This window comes from Leguminivora glycinivorella, chromosome 5 (genome assembly GCF_023078275.1).
Source record: "Leguminivora glycinivorella isolate SPB_JAAS2020 chromosome 5, LegGlyc_1.1, whole genome shotgun sequence".
NCBI classification, from domain to species: domain Eukaryota; kingdom Metazoa; phylum Arthropoda; class Insecta; order Lepidoptera; family Tortricidae; genus Leguminivora; species Leguminivora glycinivorella.
Genome location: NC_062975.1, coordinates 2,017,645 through 2,038,158, shown reverse-complemented (window position 1 = coordinate 2,038,158; position 20,514 = coordinate 2,017,645). Strand labels below are relative to the sequence as shown.

Sequence of the window (20,514 nt, the reverse complement as noted above, 5' to 3'; positions counted from 1 at the left end):
GTATAATAATGTCGGAAACTCTGAATGTTTTGATGTATTTGCCTTCAGAAAAATTATGTAGAACGGACCGTATCACACCATTCAAGTAGAACCAAATGTCGCTATGGAAATGACAGCTGTGAAAAACAGTTACACCTATTGAAATGCAATAATAGTACATGACACTTTTAAAATAAAGTCGTTTTCAGTTTATTCGTTATATCGCCTTTTTCGTGGTTTTGAGTCTGTGGCAGCTGATTGTGGAAACGTCATAATTTCCCTACTCTATGGACACATTTGGTAAAGTAAAACACGAATGGCCAAGCCTATTTTTTCGATTTAGTGTTATAAGCTATTGTTTTTTATTATTATTTTAATCCGAAATATCAAATTACAATCATGGTTGTTAAAGTATACATTAGTGGTATTTCTGGAAACAAGGAGGTAAGTTTAATATTAGAAAATTCCTGGGTTGGCCGGGCACTTTCTTCGACTTTTTCGCTAAGCTGATTCATATAATTATTGTTTTTGATTACGTGACTCCATCGAATTCCAGGTGAAAAAGAGACAACAACGTGTTATGATGATATTGGATTCTAAAAACATTAAATATGACATCATTGATATCACGGAACCGGGAAGGGAAGCGGATAAAGACTTTATGCAAAACAAGTCGACGTCGAACGGAGGGACCGTAAGCGACCCCAACCCGCGCTCGCCGCTGCCTCCGCAGATCTTCAACGACGAGGAATACTGCGGGGTGAGTCTCCTTACTCCAATTATTATTCTAGGAATCTTAATTATCCTGTTTCTAAATACCTGTCAATCAGGAAAATATACACAATACACCAGCTCATACAAAGAATCAAACAATACTATTGTGATAATATTAGCATTAGTGAGAAATGATTCTTAAGTGCATGTAAACAATACTGTGGCCTTCAACTGAGAATTGCCAAACAAAATTCATACCTTATGGTTTTGGCTGTCACACAGCATTCCATACTCTAATGTCTAAGAACATAAATAAACACATGAATTTGTGAAGTCTTGATGTGGAAGTTACAAGTCCTCCTGTTTTCATAATTATTTAAAATGTATGTATTTTTGTAAATGTATTTTCAATTTCATTATAAATATTTGGTCATTTCAAATTTCAAAATAAATACAATAAAAAAAAACTAAATTAAAACTAAAACCAAAACCCATCCAATAAAAACAAAATAGATCGTGATCAGCAGCGCAGGCTTCGTCAAGTGGACATAAAACAAATCAGCTACAGGCTTTGTCGACTATATACAAACTAAATAATCCGCAACAGGCTTTGTCAAACTTAAACACTAAATAACCTAGGGTATGGTGCCACCCCGGACCGTAGCTGGCCCAAAAGTTGTCCCGTTGAACAGCCAGGGAAATTTGTTGGACCAGGTACGATCCGGAACGAGGATCGCAACCCCTGCCTCTAAGCCGCCGACCCAATTCCCATTTTTAATTTAATCGTATGGCATGCATGTTCAGGCAATCAGAGTACAGCTTTGAGATCATTAAGCCAGGAAACTGCATCGGGTGTCAGGGCATTTAGATCCTCAGCTGGGCCAGGATAAGAGTGGAGGGGGCAGCGCCGGAATATGTGGTCAGTGGTTTGCTCTTCTTCGCCACACTCGCAGAGGGGAGAGTCCTTCCAGCCCCACTTATGTTGCCAGTAATTGCAGCGGCCATGCCCAGTTCTCAATCTATTCAGGCGACACCAGGTGTTACGCGGAAGATGAAACCCTCTTGGTTTTCTCGTCGGATCTGAAGGATAGGGGTTGTCTTTTTCTGCCGTAGCACTAGACCATTCAGCTTTCCACCTGTCGGAGATATTGAAGTTGCTTAGGCTTGGCGCTTTAGCATAGGGTGGGTTTCGAGAAGCCAAACGCTGTTGAGGGGGTGGCAGAATTCTCTGTGGACGGGTAAGTTTGGGTTTTTATTTATTTTGTCCACTTCTCTCTTCAAAGCCTGCGTGCGTCGGAGGTGAGGCGGGGCTACGTGGCTTAAAACTGGCAGCCAGTGAACCGGAGTGGATTTGACAGTGCCGGAGATGCAGCGCATGGTCTCGTGCAGCTTGACATCAACTTTGTTGGTATGTGCACTACCAAGCCACACCGGAGCACAGTACTCCGCCGCAGAGTACACAAGCGCGATGCCTGATGTGCGCAAGCAATCCGCCGAAGCTCCCCAACTGGTCCCACAGAGTTTATGGAGAAGGTTGTTTCTAGTTGAAACCTTTTGTGAAAGCTTGGTCAAATGTTCCCTATAGGTCAGGGACCTGTCCAACGTAACACCTAGGTATTTCGGGCAAGGGTTGTACTTCAGTACTTCGTTGTCCAGGTATACAGTTGGACGATATTTGGCCATCTGGTTGTAAAGATGAAAACAGGAAACTTCAGTCTTACTTTGGCTAGGTATAAGTCGCCATGCTCTAAAATATGCCGACAGAGATTTTAAGTCCGATGTCAGAGTTTGGGCTCCAGATTCAAAATCTTTACTCTGTGAAACGAGCGCGATGTCATCGGCGTATATAAACTTGGAAGCTTCTGTGTGCGGAAGGTCCGAGATGTACAAGTTGAACAGCATCGGCGCCAACACAGAGCCCTGGGGGAGGCCATTGTTCAGCTTACGTTTCCTGCTTCTATTGTTTCCCAAGAAAACTTCGAAAGTCCTTTCAGCCAGCATGTTGGAGATGAGGTCCACCACTTCTCTACTGGGGATTGTAGACATCAGCTTTTTAATAAGACCGTGCCTCCAAACTGTGTCGTAGGCTGCCGTAAGGTCTATAAAAACCGCAGTTGATTTAAGGCGTTTTTGAAATCCGACTTCTAGGTGATTAGTGAGGGCTAAAACCTGATCAACACAGTTCCGGCCCTTCCTAAAGCCGGCTTGCTCGGGTGGAGTGACAGCTTCTATAAAAGGTTCAATGCGGCCTAGAAGAAGGCGTTCTAATAGCTTGTGGGAACAACTTAGAAGAGCAATAGGCCGATAGCTCTCAGCAAGGTTTTCAGGCTTTCCTGGTTTGGGCACGGCTATTACTTTTGCCAACTTAAAGTGTTTAGGTAGGTCATTGTTTTTTAAGATATTGGAGAAGAAGGTTGAGAACCAGCCGACAGCGATGGGCCCCATGTGCTTCAAGAACTCATTAAATATGTTGTCAGGGCCAGCGGCTTTGTTATTTTTGAGCTGTTTAATAGCATTCGTAACTTCCTCGACAGTGAAAGGTCCAGCAAGCTCATGGTTTCTTGGGGAGTTTTGCTTGAGAGCTGTGAGTTCTTTCTTAACTTTCTTCGTGAAGGTTTTATCACTTTTGGCTCTAGTTAACTCAACCATTCTGGTGGCTATGGCATCTGGGTTAACACATGCACTGTCTCTGTTGTTACTGTGCTTTCCCGTTAGGCTGTTTATGATCCTCCAAGCTTTTCTGCTAGACTGTTTGAAGTCCATTTGGCCAACCGCAGTTTCCCACTTTGCTTTTCGGCTCTCATCCAGGGAGGCGAGAAGTTCAGCGCCAGTGCGATGGTTCCCCGTTTTTCGGTACTCTTTATATAGGGTTTCGCTTTCCCCACTCCATCCAGGTATGTATTCTTTTCGGTAACCCCGTGGTATAGACGCCTTTGCAGACTTGATGATTAGTTTGCAGATGTTACCATAGTTGGAGGCTACAGGGTCCAAGTTAGCAGAAGATATGCTAAGGTCTAATTGCTCCTTGTATTTCTGCCAGTCCGCTCGGGCAAAGTTCCACCGTGGTAGCGGCATGGAGTTTTGGAGAGGGATTTTGAGACCAATCTCCAAACATACGGGTCTGTGTTGACTGTTCGGAAAGTTAGACAGTACCGAGCGACTACAAGGGAGTGGGTGATCGAGGTAGTCTTTGGACACAAATACGAGGTCAGGATTATAGTCCTTTCTCCATCTGGCAGAATGGAAGGTTCCTTTGTCTTTTGCGTCGAATACTAAGTGTAAGTTATTCATATCCACCCATTGGGCCAGTAGTTCACCATTTGCGTCAATCTCCGAGTATCTCCAGTTCGTATGGTGGCTATTGAAATCTCCAACATATACGCTCGGGTGCGATTGGACAGGCAGGAGTTCTGAAGGCCATGAGATGCTTGGGGGTTTGTAGACATTGGTTACCGAAATGTTGTCCACTTGTATGACGACATAGTATAAAGAGTCTTTCGCGCTAGCGGAGATTACATGGATGTTTGCGATGTCTGACCTGGCGAAGGTGGCTATGCCATGTTTATGATGGTGGATGGCTTTAACTAGAGTATACCCCGGTAGTATTGCCCTCTTTTCAAAGTCTGCTTCATCCCTAGTGTGAGTTTCCTGAATATTAACGATATCAACTCTATAGTCCCTTAATACCTTCGTCAGATAGTCACTCTTAGCCATGCTTATTCCTTCTATGTTGAGTTGCAGGATGCGTACTGAGGGGCCGACATCCTTTGTTCGAAGACTCCTATGAGACTTCTTGAGTGAGCTCGTATCTGTAGCATCGTTGACATTTATGATCGCCATAGTGTATCTCTCTGATTGCTGTGTTGCCTTTGATAGGCGTTACTCATTTAGCACCACCCAGGGGACACGTGCAGGGTTGTGGTAGGTTATTCCTGCGGACGCGAGTAACAGTTGCCCCCCAATTCCCATATTTACATATAAATAAACAAAATATGCTTATCTTTTGTAAATGCATTATTCATAATGTAGGCCATTATCTGTCACTAGGCTTATGTATTTGAAACAAAGGAATGACATGAAAATTCACTATGAAGTCTCAATAATCTGATACTTCAATGGCCTAGGGCCCATTTCTCAAAACTGAAAGTTACAAGCGGAAGTCTCTTTCCAACTTGTCATATTAGACTTTGACTATCGCTTGTAAATTGTAACTTGTAGCTTCGAGAAATGAGCCCCTGGTACGTCCAGCAATTCTGGCACAATAGTAGAAATGCAAATGGTCATTTTAAGTCAAATTTACCATCTATACGTAAGTTATCATACAAATATTACATATTCTCAGGTGGTCTGCTGAGCGGTTTGAATTCATAGTTTTAATTTGTCAAGGTTAATTTGATTAGTACCCACTTTGGTATGCTCCCATACAAGTGTTATTTAAGACCAAGTGATCAATAAGGCTCAAAGGTGTAATTGGCAAAATACAATCACATCCTTAACACTGAATGTATATTTTGAGCATTCTTGTCTCTTATACACCTTGAGCCCATATTAATTGTTATGTTTATATTGGATACAGGACTATGACCAGTTTGACATGGCAAATGAAGTGGACACGTTGGAGGTGTTCTTGAAAGTAGAGCTTCCTCCAGAAGAGCCACCAGCAGCGGAAGAAAAGGTAGGCTTTCACTATAATTATATGTAGAACTTAAATTTAACCTAGGATCATAATTTGCTGACATTTGTTTTGATGTTTAATGGTGATGTGTATTCAAAGATGAATCATTACAAGAATGAAGTAAATATCTCTTTTTATTGGATTCAATTAAAATTGGTACTTTAATAAAATTACTGACACATAAAATAAAATTACTTGAAAAACAATCCTTGGATAAAATCTTCAATACAAATTAATAATACCTACACATTTTACCAGTTCATACTAATGATATAACTCTGTTGGTATTTATCTCACAATCAGTACAAACCTCTATATAGACATCTTGTAAATAAATGTTTTAATTATCTTATAGGTTGTGAATGGGGATGCTGAGAAAACTGAAAATGGAGACAAGACCTTCAAGGAAAACTCACAGGAAAGAGACACTAAGTCTGCAGAAAAAGAGGGTACGGCATCTAAGGAAGGATCACAAGAGAAAGAAGCAGCTCCCAAGGAGGGTACTGCTTCAAAAGAAGGAACACCAGCCCCCAAGTCTAAAGAAGGTACGCCGGCACCTAAATCTAAAGAAGGTACTCCTGCTCCTAAATCTAAAGAAGGTACTCCTGCTCCTAAATCTAAAGAAGGTACTCCTGCTCCTAAATCTAAAGAAGGTACTCCTGCTCCTAAATCTAAAGAAGGCACCCCTGCTCCAAAATCCAAGGAGGGTACACCAGCACCCAAGTCTAAAGAAGCTACCCCTGCCCCCAAGTCTAAAGAGGGTACCCCTGCCCCGAAGTCTAAGGAAGGCACACCTGCAGCTGACGCGTCACGGGAAGCCTCACAAGAAAGACAATCTGTGGAAAAGGAGGTTGAGGAAACAAAGGCATCGGATCTAGAGTCTGCAGTTGAAGCGAAATCCTCGAAAGAAAGTACACCGCAAAGGGAAAACGGTTCCGTGGGATCTCGCGAACAATCGCAAGATAAGGATGAGGCTGCGGTGAAGAAGACCAGCCCCTCCGAGGCTTTGATCGAGAGCGAGCAGGCGGCCGCTGCGGAGTGAACGACTGGTTATCATTATGCTTCTCAGCTCAAATTAAGCCCCTCTTAGCACTAAGCGAGCGTATCCATTAAGTCTATTCTGTTATTTATGGTGCATCATTCACTTCTTTGGCATAATTAGTCATTGTATATAATGCGAAGAAGTTTTCGTTGAGAACTTGTGTTGTGGCGATGTATAGAGTATCATGTTAACAAGCAAGTGGCCTATTATCGTAATCATTAGATTTATGACTCATTTTAATGAAGTTAAACATTAAGATTTCTATTTAACAAATTTATCCTTCAATTAAGGCTTGTATTATTTTAAAGTATTAATATTTCTTTTTTTATTTTTACACATTTAACTAAAAATGGATTTATATTCAAATTTTAAAATATTTTATTTACTGATGTAAGTATTTTACTAATAAGATTGATCTTTTATTAGGATTATAGGTATCCTTTTTGTAAGACATCCTGCCGATTTTAAGTTCATTCGTCTTGCCATGATTATATTGACGATGACATTTTGCTAGAGTATTAAATAATGTATTTATAAAATAAATTTAAAAAATACAGTGTTTATTTTGCAAAAACTGTTCATGACAAGTTTTTCATTAATGTTTTTTTATTAAAGACAATTTTTAACTAATTTTTCATATGAATTATATAAATTACTATAATTTGATGTGTTTTTATTCCAATGTTGTAGTAACCTGCAGGTTAAGTGTCAACAATTTTCATTCACAAAGGCTAGCCTACACATCTACAATAAAATCCAGTAATAATTAAAACTAATCTGGAATACTTTTCAGGATGGGTGGAATAGGAAAACTCATCATAAGCTAAATTCTTTATTTTACTTTGAGCAAAAAAATCATAATAATTTATAGGTTAATACGTTAAACTTATCAATAGTATACACGTAACATAAACGGAATAACATGTTATAAAATCTAATGGAAATGTAAAACATTCAGGTATCTAATTCACTTTACTATAGTAAAGCTGAAATAATTGTCTAAATAGCCTCCGGCGCTCATATACTCTTCTTATTCGACGGGGAAGGGGGATTGCTGAACTCTTTCATGAGAGCGTCTTCGCGTAGCTCTGCGAAGTTTCTGCGTCGCATATCTAAGTCCGAATCATCGAGGAGGCACGCCTGAATGTTTTTGTCTAGAGTGAGCCTCTGTCGGGAGTCCTTGAACTCCTCGACGAGGCTGAGATTCCTCTTGATGCCGTCGACGAGGCGCACGACGGAGTACTCGCCCATGGCGGCGCCCTCCTGCAGCTTGGAGCCGGCGAGGCGCGCCACGGCCGAGGCGCGCACGTCGGCCGCCAGCTGCGCGCCCCAGCATCGCAGGTTCGACATTATCGTCACCGGGCCCTCGAACTCGTTCGGCACGATACCGTCCACCTCCGCTTCGAAGAATGATAGTAGCGGGAACCATATTCTCGTTCTGAAAAAAAAAATAGATTTAGGTCAAGTAGATAAGTACGCGATTAGTAATTGGAGTAGGCTAGTGGTAGGCACATTTTTCAATGGGGGCCAAATTTTGAAGGAATTTTAGAGGGGCAAGATTTACACCAAAAATGCATTTTTGTCCACACACTATTTGGAGGACCAGTGGAGGGCCGGATATAACCCACGGGCCGTACTTTGCCCACCACTGAACTGTAGGCAATTACGAGTATGAACACATACGAACACGAACATACTCATAAAGTCAGTTATAAAAATATTATTATCTAATGAATTCGGGAAATCTAATTTCCTAGAAAGTAAACATATAAGATTGTAAAACAATAAGTGTAGATAGCGGACGGGTAACAACTGTAAGTGTACACACTACACAGTGACAGCGAAGAGGAGTGGCGGTATGTGTCACGCACCGGCTAGATTAATGCGCTGACTTATCGGGTGTGGGCGAAAGGGCAGTTACTGCCACTCCGCGAGTGTTATTGTTTATAACGTATCGCATACGTTAGCGTGTCACTATAATTAGGGGTAATTAACATTTTAGGACAAACAAATTACATTTCCATAGAGCTTATATGTCCATATATGTCAGTTTATGAGTTGCCTATTTTGTATTAACGTTTTCCCATAGAAGCTTTGCGGTGCTTTGAATCAATAAAACTATGTATTTTTTTCTAGCCTATAATTGTATCCCACTGCTGGGCAAAGGCCTCCCCTTTCTTCCGCCACCCATCACGATTTGCCGCCTGCTCCGGCCTGTCGCTGTAAAATGCGTCGGGGTCATCCCGCCATGTTTTCTTTGGCGTACCTCATCCCGCCATGTTTTCTTTGGCGTACCTCTGCCCAGACTAAGCTATGTAACTAATATTTAGAAAACATTCCTGCGTCTAAAGTCCGCCCTGATAAGTAAATGTCCAAATGTAGTCATAGATATGAGTAATACTTAGGTTAATTAAGGTCAATGTTATACAGACCGGACACAATGTTAAACCGTGTTCCTACAAGTTCCATATCCATTAATAGAGAATACAGACAGTTCGACCCTACATGGATTACTGTATCATAAATGGTGCACGCCATAGTGGGCATAATATGTCCCCGTTACGTCTGTTCCATGCACCTTATCGCTGCCTCTAAATAGAGAAATTGCACCATTGGCAGCTCATTAGGGAGAGAGTAAGGGACCAGCCACTATCACTTCGTCCAACCAAACCTTCATTGAGACGAAAGTTGGAAATTACACGTCTGCAGTTTTCACTACATAAGTCTGCCTGTATGGCTCATAAAAAAATAACCCTGTTAGGTCAACGCTAGTGGATGCAAATACATACGATCATTGATCGAGCCGATTATTTTAGAAGAGGGGTAAGATCCTAGAGGCGACTCCTCTCAATGCTCTAAGGGCCAAGCTGACAAAGGAACAGCTAATGTATCATCATTCATCGTATAACCTGCTCGTATCCAGTGTTTTAACGTTATACGTTAATTAGCCGGGTCCACACGGAGCGAGGCAATGTTCTCACGTAGCAAACGTCCTTTGTAGATGTACCTCGGTCGTGGCAGGTTGCTTTCCCGAGCATAACGCCTCTACATAGCACGTTTGCTGCGCGAGGAATTGCTTCGCGATCGCGACGTGCCTCGCTCTGTGTGGACCCGGCGATTCAGTAAGACTACCAACCTTGAAGAGTCGTTCCTCATAAGCGCCTGGTTGTTGGACAGCGTGTGGTAGTACAGGAACAGGCGCGAGGTGATGTAGAAGGCGATGAACACGTCGATGGAGTAGTGCTCGTGCGCCGCCAGGATGAAGAAGATGCCGAACATGTTCATCACCCACGTCAGGATGTGGAGCAGGTACAGGCTGCGCGATGTGTCTGCGAATAAGAACACTTATTTTAAGGCTCTCATTGAGGAGTTTCGTTGGTGGGACTTAATCACTGCACAAGATCAGTAGTATTTCTAACAAATGTACACCCCGCGGTATGTATTATGTATGCGCGCCGTGTTCGTACGCAACACATATAAGTGGATGAGAATAAATGTTTTGAACCCCCGTTAGGTAAAATAGGTGCGAGGTTGTGGTCGAGTTGCGGAAAATTCCCTGAACATCACGCTACGCTTTCGCTACGTACGCTTTCAGCGCTAAAGTTTTTGTGGATGCCGTATGCCGTGCCTCAATTTCACGCTCTAGGCGAGCTTGGAATTCCACCTGTAGCTATAGCTATTATATTATATTACTATTAACTTAGTTTCCACACAGTTTACCGTTAGTTAATCAATTAGCACACGGCTGTTGCTTTATAATACTTAAATCAATTCAATTACGTTCCTATAGCGGCGGAGCTACAGGCGTCAGCACGACATCTGTTATTTTATTATGAGCCAATAAGCGCCATGTTTTTCTAATTAGTAATTTCGTTGTGTTGTAATAAGATCTATTTCAAATATGCCGTGTTTGCAATTTATTTTTAATATACATATATTACTTATTTAACATCTCTGTTGGATGGTGATAGGTGCTACAGAATAGATGTTAAAATACACATATTAGTAACTTACAAAGTAACAAATGTTGATCATGTTTTAGTTACGCAAGTTTACAGGAGCTTTATCATTTTGGAAAAGTTGGAAAACTACCAAAGTCGCGTCATGTCGTAATTTTCCCGATTATTGGCGCTACTGCAGTTTATTTTAAAAGGTTTAATTGCAAGAAACAGCTGGTCATCTGTTAGCGTAAGTAATTAGACAGACAACTCGTAGATACTGGCACGGCGACACGGGATGCAACATCAAAAGACGAATAATAAATGTGCAAGGACTATTTCTATCTACAGAAAACAATTTAGATATGTAACTAATGGCAGAGCAGACAATCGAAAATAAAAGAATGTATGGATGTTTCTAAGGGAGCGTTCAAGATTACGTAACGCAATTTTTGAAGATTTTTGACCCCCCCTTGCCCTCCTTGTAACGCACCGTAACGTTTTTCTGTAAGATTCCCCGTAACCCGTAACGTAAATGAAAAGGGTTGCCAGTTTGGGAGTTTTAATTCCCTAATATTTTAGAAACAATGTTACGTAACGTGTTGTAAGAAACACCCCCTCCCGCCCCTGTAACGCATCGTAACATTTTACGAGAAACCCGCCCCCCTCCCAAGTTACGTTACGTAATACTTGAACGCTCCCTAATTCTTTATTAATTTATGAAATTGCAGGTTTTTTACACGAAACATTTTTGTCCTTTATTTATGTGACTGGCCGACTTGTAGGTACGACCATTCGCGTACTTAAACTTTTTGTTCAACTATACAGGGCCGTAGCTAGAGGGGGCATTGTGGGACAATTCCCTAATTTAAAACCCGTCAGAATCACCATCGCCTTTAATAATATAGTACTGTGACAGGTGGTAAAGGGGTGATGTTGTTCCCTTTACCGAGCGCAGACTAATTGGGTTGAGGGTCCCAATAAGTCGACACTCTTATAAGATGGTGAGGGTTCAGGCCTGGCTTAACAGAACAACAACAACGATTCCAATTGGATTTATTTAGACAACACAAGAGTTACACGCAGGTTTACACAAATAGTCTTACACAATGTAGTCTAGTAACACTAAGTAACACGAATGCCGTGAGTGGTATATCTAGCACTGTACACTGTTGCTTTCACTGAACTTCACTTTGACTATGGACGCGACGGTAGCGGGTGTACCGAAAAGAGGTGACGTAACGAGACGTACTCCGAACCGGGCTCACGCCTTGCTAGTAGAAGACTCTCCGTGTGTGATCGGAATTGCGACCTTACGCCAAACGCAGGGGTTTACGCAATGTGTGATCGGAACGGGCTTTCTCCGTACTTAGCAAGGAGCTATCTTAGGCCTAGAGTAAGGTCCTAGTTAGGAGCAGACTGGGATGTCAACTGACTTGGGATGTGTCCCGGCGGGCTTTTATACCACCCGACGGCGTGGGTGAAAGCGACGCTTCCTTCCTGAGTAACGGGACGCTGGACCCGCGCATCTGCAGTGGCCGGCCATCGCAATGTAGAAACAATGGTGCGGTACCGTTGGAATCGGAAGGGCCGGCGGAACCTTCTACCTGCGTTACGCGTGGGAAACTTGGTCGTGCTACAGTCTCCCCTCTGGATCCGACGACGTCCCGGCGAGGAGCCAGCACTAGGTAGCACTTCTTCTTTTCCATCGATTTTGCTTTTACATGCCCCTTGGGCTTCTTAGTCTTCTTCTTGAAGTTTTTGAGTGGCTGGGGTGGTGGTTCCGTAGGGGCCACCACCTCTTCATGATATAGCGCAAACGCTGCATCTTGGGGAGGTTTCATCTTCTCCGGACAGTCACTATTCCGAGTGACTATGCATGATGCGAGCTGACGTTGTGACTTTACGTCAGAGCTATCTTGTTTGGGTGCAAGTTTAGCACACTCAGCATGAGCTGGAATAACCACTACTGGATCACGTGGCTGCAACTTCAAAGCTTCCTGACGATTCTTTTCTAATGCTTCTTTTCTTTCTTCCGTTGAGGGAGTTAGCGTGCAGCCTAATTCAACTTTTGTAGGGCTTGGCCCTATTTCACCAGGGACGCTTGGGGCCCAAGAATAGAGGCCGACGCTCTGGTCTCCTGGATTTGTATTTCTGCAGCAATTAGGACACTTGCTGCGAACGACGCCGTGTCTGCCGCATCCGTAGCAACTGATGCCAACCGGTGCTGATGGAGCAACCTTGCTCACATCTCCCCCTGCAGTTGAGCTCATCTCTTGTTGTTGCCGCTTCTTTGTGCGACAATCTTCTTCGGCGTGCCCGTTCTTTTCGCAGTACTCGCAGCGTTGTCGGCCTGAAGTGTTCCGTTCATTGTTTGAAGGTACTGAGGCAACATTTTCTTCCCAGCTCGTCTTCTTTTCCAATAGGATTTCTTCAGCGCTCCTTGCGAGTTTCAGAAGTTCATCCACTGTCTTGAACGCGCTTCTCGGCACCATTTCCCGTATGCTTAAGTGGAGCTGACCATAAATCATATGTAACTGATGGGTCTCCGACGGGATTGGTGCCGGTAGTTGGGCTATGAGCGCCCTCTTCTTTGCGACGAATTTCTCCGTAGGGGTCGTCGCATCCTGCTTCAGTTCTATTATCTTCTGATACAGGATGTCCGCTGGTATCTTCGGTGCGAACGCGTGCCGAAGCCGATCTTCAAAATCCGTCCAGGATTTGACGTCTGACTTAGCGCCTTCCCACCAGACAGCGGCGTCTCCTTTTAATAGGAGGGTAAGCTCTTCGAGAGCGTTCTCGTCGTCAATGTTCTCGATTTTCTTGTACACCTTGATGGCTGAGAGAAACGTCTCTACAGCCTCGTTGTCGCCGGTTCCGTCGTATACTGCGTTGCATCGTGCGAATGAACCTTGTCTGCTTGCCGGTGCTAGAGCTGCGATGATGCGCTGGAGCTGTTCTTCGGTCATGCTGAGGGCCATCTTCGCTCTGTGTTGTGCTCGTGTTCTAGGTTCTGAAGCCAGGGCCACTTAGTTGGGCGCCAGTTGTGACAGGTGGTAAAGGGGTGATGTTGTTCCCTTTACCGAGCGCAGACTAATTGGGTTGAGGGTCCCAATAAGTCGACACTCTTATAAGATGGTGAGGGTTCAGGCCTGGCTTAACAGAACAACAACAACGATTCCAATTGGATTTATTTAGACAACACAAGAGTTACACGCAGGTTTACACAAATAGTCTTACACAATGTAGTCTAGTAACACTAAGTAACACGAATGCCGTGAGTGGTATATCTAGCACTGTACACTGTTGCTTTCACTGAACTTCACTTTGACTATGGACGCGACGGTAGCGGGTGTACCGAAAAGAGGTGACGTAACGAGACGTACTCCGAACCGGGCTCACGCCTTGCTAGTAGAAGACTCTCCGTGTGTGATCGGAATTGCGACCTTACGCCAAACGCAGGGGTTTACGCAATGTGTGATCGGAACGGGCTTTCTCCGTACTTAGCAAGGAGCTATCTTAGGCCTAGAGTAAGGTCCTAGTTAGGAGCAGACTGGGATGTCAACTGACTTGGGATGTGTCCCGGCGGGCCTTTATACCACCCGACGGCGTGGGTGAAAGCGACGCTTCCTTCCTGAGTAACGGGACGCTGGACCCGCGCATCTGCAGTGGCCGGCCATCGCAATGTAGAAACAATCGGATTATTGCACAGTATGTTGCGCGCAAGTCCATACAACTAACACGACTTGACGTATGGATGGACTCGCACGAGTACGAGACTGCAAGTTGGGCTGATTGTAGTTTAAACTTCGAATAGGCTTCTAGCTAATTTATCTCAGGCGAATGATTTACTCTTCAATCGATACACGACGAGAACCAATCAGCCTAGACTAATAAGTTTGCGTATGATCAATGGGGCGTGGAAAGCTCGTGCGCTCTATAAAGCATGGCACGGGTGCGTTTTACAATAGGACTTGACTGTACAGACTGTACATAAGAAATAGGTTTCAGCGAATAACGGTAACCAATAAAAACTAGCACTAAAATAAAAATAGTATTCACGATAAAGATAGCTATAATCATAAATCTCGCTCGATTTAGGATATTGACCATTCATACAGAGGCATGATAGGAATCATAAACATATCGCACTTTTTTAAAGCGTGTTAGGACGTCGAACAGTAGGCAAAATATTTATTATTACTGTTACTGGCTCCGTAGCCGAATGGCATTTCTACGACGCGAAAGGTAGTCTGGCTCTGTCGCGCCAATACGCAAGAGCAATAGAGATAGATATCTACGAGCGTTTCGTTTCGTGAGCGTTTGTGCCACTCGGCTGCGTACCCAGGAGACTGTGTTAGCATATCATTGTGCATTGGTACACAAATGTAGCGTATTAGGTGCGCGCTAGTGTGGCTCCAAAGTCACGTCCAAATAGCATTTGAGCGTGTCTTGTATAGAAACGGTTGTATGCGTTCAATATCGGTAGGCTGATTTCTTCCTTTGTGAATTGATTTCTTCATCTGTTGTAGTCGAAATAGCTGTTAAAATTGAGTATTCAATGATTTTTTATGTAGGTTTTAATTCACAGGATAGGTAAGTCTTAAATAATTAAAAAAGTCCGAGATATTTTACTTTTAGAAGGTAAATAGGTTTGACGAGGTACAGTCAAGTGTAAAAATATGGATGCGTACAACTTATCAAAAATATGTCCCATAGCACTTTATGTCGGCGGAATAAGGTCTCGGTACATATTTTTGAGCGGATAAAATCGATACGATAATAATAGTATCAGAGGTCTTCGGAACGTGTGCATCAGAATGACGATGAGATCGATGTGAGTACAATCAGCATTTACTACCTTTTGCTTATTTACTACCTATATTGACATATTTGCTTTTAGAAAAAAGATTTTCCAAAAATAATGTCAGTCATTCTGACGTCACTGCCCAAACTGAGTATGTCGGGGTTGGACCCCCTAATTTGCGTATATACTATGATTTACTACCTATTTGCTACCTACACATATATTTTTTTCAGATTTTTTAGGTAAAAAATAACGATAAGCAATATTATTTTTATTTCTTCCATAAAGTTCATACTAGGATGAAAACTGAGTATGTCGAGGTTGGACCCCCTAATTTGCAACAATGATTTACTACCTATTTGCTACCTGCACATATAAACATCGATCTGCCACTTTGGTCAGTCATTCTGATGCACACCTTCGGAACCACTGACGATGAAGGTAATCTTTGTTTCACTTCACTTTGTTTTTGTCACTAGTCACGCGTTGCGCGTAAACCAAAGGTTAGAGATTAACAAAAATTAAACTTCCGCTTTGTTAAACAGATTCAATATTTCAGGCATGTTTTGTTAACAAAAATTAACTCGCTGTTAGTTTTGTGACGACAATTAAACATAAAATGTCTAATTAAAATTTTTGAAAAAACCCCCGACCTCGACATAGTGGACCGATTTTCATAAAACATGGATAAGAACACTCCCGACTAACTCAGCTTTCAAACAAAAAAAACTAAATCGAAATAGGTTCATCCATTCGGGAGCTACGATGCCACAGACACACACACACACACACACACACACAGACAAACACACACACACAGACAAACAGACAGACAGACAGACACACACAGACAGACACGTCAAACTTATAACACCCCGTCGTTTTTGCGTCGGGGGTTAAAAATTTACTTTTTTCAAATTCTGAATGTAGATTATCGCTTAAAGTTTATGTAACTAACACAAAAACAATACTTTTATTGAAATTTCATGCTTAATTATCGTCACAAAACTGACAGTGAGTTAATTTTTGTTAACAACTGACGATAATTGGGGGGTCCGAAATTCTGAAAATGCTTACAGACATTACATTACAGCGGCTTGACGTACAAATAACTCAACGTACTGACTGTAGACTGTAGACTTAAATATACATTTTCCTATGCGTTAATAATGATTTTAGTGGTGATCGCACCCAATAAAACAGAATAGTCGTGATGTACTCGTACCGATGCGGGCTATTTGCGTGCAACACATTCACCCGCGGAGATACGTTATATCCGTAATCTCCTTGGCTCGTATATGACGAGTATACCAAGTTCCTTTTACGATCTAAACTACGATTACCGCGCGTCAATTTCGTTAATCGGCTGATATACTGCCAGATAATAACGTCGTTATAAATGTTACGTGCCGCTCTCTCCGCCGACGCTCGCGTCTTGTTTTCAATCACGTATATTAATGACCTAGTAACATGCATTAGTATTTTACTTATAAGTACCTCTATATAGTACCAGCTTTAGTCCACGGCTTCGCTCGCGTTAGAAAAAGACAAAAAGTAGCATATATCACTCTCCATCACTTCAACTATCTCCACTTAAAAAATCACGTCAATTCGTAGCTCCGTTTTGCCGTGAAAGACGGACAAACAAACAGACACACACACTTTCCCATTTATAATATTAGTATGGATTTCAGTAGATATAAAATCAAGCGTGTTTAAGTTCACATCTTTATTTTTGCTTTTAATGAATCTATTGTTATTCAACTGTCCCTGGCGGTCACAAATGGGAATGACTCAATCTATTTGTCCCCAATTTGGCCTTGGCGGGGATAGTTATGCTCGTCGCCCCATAATTGAGTCAGGGTATTTAAAAATATAATTTATTTGGTAAGTGCAACGCACAAATATTAGATTTAATATAAATATACGTATTTTTTTTTATTTAATGTAAGTAAGATTTAGATTTATCGTAAGTATTTGTAGCAAACTAGTTAGCAGCTTGGGATAATCAATTATGAGATTTATGAGGCTTTGACGCGCTCACTCGATGTGACGCAAGCAAGCGGTCAACCAAGCAATCTAGGTCATGTTATTATAAGAAGTACAATGTTTAGAAAACATGAACGCGTTATGTACGCAATTGTATCCAGGCTACGCGATAGCAATGTCAACAAATACTGCGTCACAAGCACGACACGACCTATCGCTTCCTTGTCGATAACGGAATTTGAGCTTCTTTTGAATGTTTTGACCGAATTTTAATTAGTGATTGTTGTTAAAAATAGATGTGAATAGGTAAAATGTAATATGCGCGTTATTTTTGTTCAACTTAATCTATTATGTTATTTTATGTTAGTTTTTTCATTTACGGGCATTTTTTTGTTTTTCACTGTAGATACCATGCAAAAACACCAAATATTTACTTTAGAGACTTACGATGTCTATGGCTCCGATAAGATATTTATTATGGTTAAGAAAATATATATCCGTTTGACTTTTCAATAACCCTATGATAACGATAACGTAGGCATTTGTTTTTCTACGCGACCTAATCGCTCAGATGTTAGGTACGTACGTACCTACACGTATGGTAAGTAGAAGGCGACACTTGAGTACCTTACCTACCTATACAAAACAAACCAATTATGAAGTATTAAACTGGGTACAATTCGTTCATATTTATCATAGCACAAACATGTGTGGATTTCATTAAAATTTGGCAGAGTACACGAGCTCAAAATAACAAACCATCCTTCAGTAAGAATTTCCGTGTCGTGTAGGGAAGGTCTGACGGCCCGGAATCTTTGTTTTGACTTTCTTACATAGAAGTTTAACCATAGTAATTTTATGAGTTAATAGTTTGGCACGCGTCTTTGCCAAATGAAATGATAAATGAGTGCGAGCGAAGTAGGGCAATGACCACCGAAGTTCGATAAACGGCATGTCACCTAAACAAGAAAAGTGTTATCTAATTAGATACGCACGCTTACTGAATGTGACTTCAACTCGTGCCTATGCTAAAACTACGCATCACTATATTTCTTATTTGGTATATGACGTTAAAACAGATTGATTATGAATTACTAAATTAGTCCAGGGTATGAATTCCGAGATCCGAGACAGGTTTTGAACTGATGTCACACACACGCCTGGGTGATAGATAACACTTTAAGATCTGTTCTGTCTCAAAAAAAGTAGGCAAGTTCGGCAATCTTAAATACATAATGAAGTAGGATTTTCCATAGAAAATTTGGATTTCGTTTGTCGGTCGCACTTCAGGTCAGATCGCGTAGTCCCTGCAAGTGCGGGCGCCGTGGACCAATGTGCCGCCTTTTTCTATTTCTAAATACAAACTTCAAAGGGCACTTACATTCAGTGATGAAGAAATTCAGCAGAGTCAGCGCAACAGTGTGTCCGGAGAACATATAGTCCCCACAAGTCCGGACACCCCGGACGGACATGCCAGCGCCGCTCCAGATATCATAAGCCTGGCGGAGCCGGCGGCCCCACACCGTCAGGTCATCCGCAGGGGGGTAGGAGCGCGGCTCGCACTTCAGGTGGGCACCAATTTCAATGGCATCAACGAATTACACTTTGTTAGCCTTTTTGTTATCTTTCCACATAGGCAATATAATATAAGTGGGTATCAATACTATCAATGTAATCGGACACTTGACAACAATCAAGATAAAAAGCGTTGTTCATTCATACATTCCTAATAGTAATTCAGCAATTATTGGAAGTAGAACTGCCGATGCCGCCTGTTTCTAGTAAACTGTAAGTCTGTGTAAAATAAGTATACTATACCATACCTATAATATTTTTTAATCTTCGAGGCCATCCGTTTTACTTCCGTAACATTTTGTAAAACACGTGTACAGTCAGCCAAAAAAGTGGTTTACCACTTTTCGACCATATGAGTTTAAAATAGAGTCGAAAAGTGGTAAACCACTTTCTTGGCTGACCGTACCTAAGTAAATATTTATAAAAAAAATATGTCACCTATTTTTGAGCCAGCCTGGATGTAGACTCATTATAGTCATTATGTACTCAAATATCATATTACGAAAAGGACACCACCAAGTCGCCAACTATACTAATATTATAATTTTGTAACGAGTCGGCCAAGTCTTAAAAAATCTAGTTTAGTAAGGGTTGTCAAATTAGCAGATCCACGGATTGAGCACTTATGGCCTGGCCACGAAATTGGTCAAAAGCGACAGTGCGAATGAAAGGTCCCATCACTGTGTCTCGCTCCGACCTATGATGGGGCCGGGCCGTTAGCAGCTACGAACAAAGGTAGCCCTGTCACCCAGGGAGGGTTGACGGCCAATGAATCATAAAATTCATAAAAATAAATAATATATATTGGTAAGATAGTATCGTCAGGTTTGATAACAAAGGAAACAATGCAAACATTACCACACTCTGCCAGGAACAAAGAATTCGTTTAGGTCAAGTGTGACATGGTACAGGCGTGTAATAATAGACTTTGTGAACATGCAGTCTTATTTTATTTGTATAAAACAAAGACGGTCAGAGGTCAATGCGACTTGTAAGTGCAGACGTGTTGACAAATACATAAGTAAGTACCTACTATGGAAAAATAATGCCTTCGATCAGTTATCTAAACATCGCAGGTAAATTATAATAAATCTCATAAGCTAAATTACGTAATAAACTCAACATGAACACAAAAACATTTCATATTTTTGAGTACTACTTTTTATTGTTTGGTTTGAAAGAACTCAATAATAAAAGATACACGTATTTTTTTATTTTTCAAAAAACTTATATTTTAACGCGAAAATCCCTTTTTATTACAACTTCGAGCAGAAAGAGCGTAAGTTACAAACGTCAAGACTCAACTTAATGACGTCACATGTGTTGTTTCATACACATCAGAAACTCCTCTTTATCCGACAATAGCTACTTACTTCTGATTGCTGAGCTGAGAAACAATATTACCGTACATGTAACGTGGTTTTCAAATTCCCACCCAAAAAAATCATAATAATAGTCGTTATATTTTAACTACATAAACTCATAATAATCATTTCTGCTCATGGTGGCTACCTATTAAACATGCCTAGGTATATGTAACATCTGTATAGGTAAATCTTCGTAGGTATACCTATTGGACATGGATGGATTCATAAACATAATATATCCATATTAGGAAAGTGACATGACTGTTGCTGAAACATGGATGTGTCATGTACTCATGTAACTCATGTTCACACGCAACGCAATGCACAATTGCAACGCTGTTATCCATTACACGCATCCTTGAACCACGGATCGAAGCGACAGGAAACTGCCAAGTGAGAGTCGGATGGGATCATTTGGTCCACGAGCG

At 41.7% G+C, this 20,514-nt stretch overlaps 2 protein-coding genes across 2 annotated transcripts in view; one reads left to right on the top strand and one right to left on the bottom strand.

Moving 5' to 3' along the window:
* Positions 1-265: 265 nt before the first annotated feature.
* Positions 266-7,073, top strand: LOC125226091 (SH3 domain-binding glutamic acid-rich protein-like). The gene is made up of 4 exons (XM_048129950.1): positions 266-423; positions 536-739; positions 5,270-5,368; positions 5,724-7,073. The coding sequence occupies exons 1-4, from the start codon at positions 379-381 to the stop codon at positions 6,408-6,410; spliced, it is 1,035 nt and encodes a 344-aa protein (XP_047985907.1). The 5' UTR covers positions 266-378; the 3' UTR covers positions 6,411-7,073.
* A 156-nt stretch (positions 7,074-7,229) lies between these two features.
* Positions 7,230-20,514, bottom strand: part of LOC125226428 (ceramide phosphoethanolamine synthase-like) — a 22,423-nt gene continuing 9,138 nt past the window's right edge. Inside the window, exons 3-5 of the mRNA XM_048130410.1 lie at positions 18,526-18,725; positions 9,547-9,739; positions 7,230-7,848 (exon numbers count right to left, since the gene is read on the bottom strand). Coding sequence (XP_047986367.1) covers positions 7,428-7,848; positions 9,547-9,739; positions 18,526-18,725 — 814 coding nt within the window. The 3' untranslated portion in view covers positions 7,230-7,427. The remainder of the gene's footprint in view (positions 7,849-9,546; positions 9,740-18,525; positions 18,726-20,514) is intronic.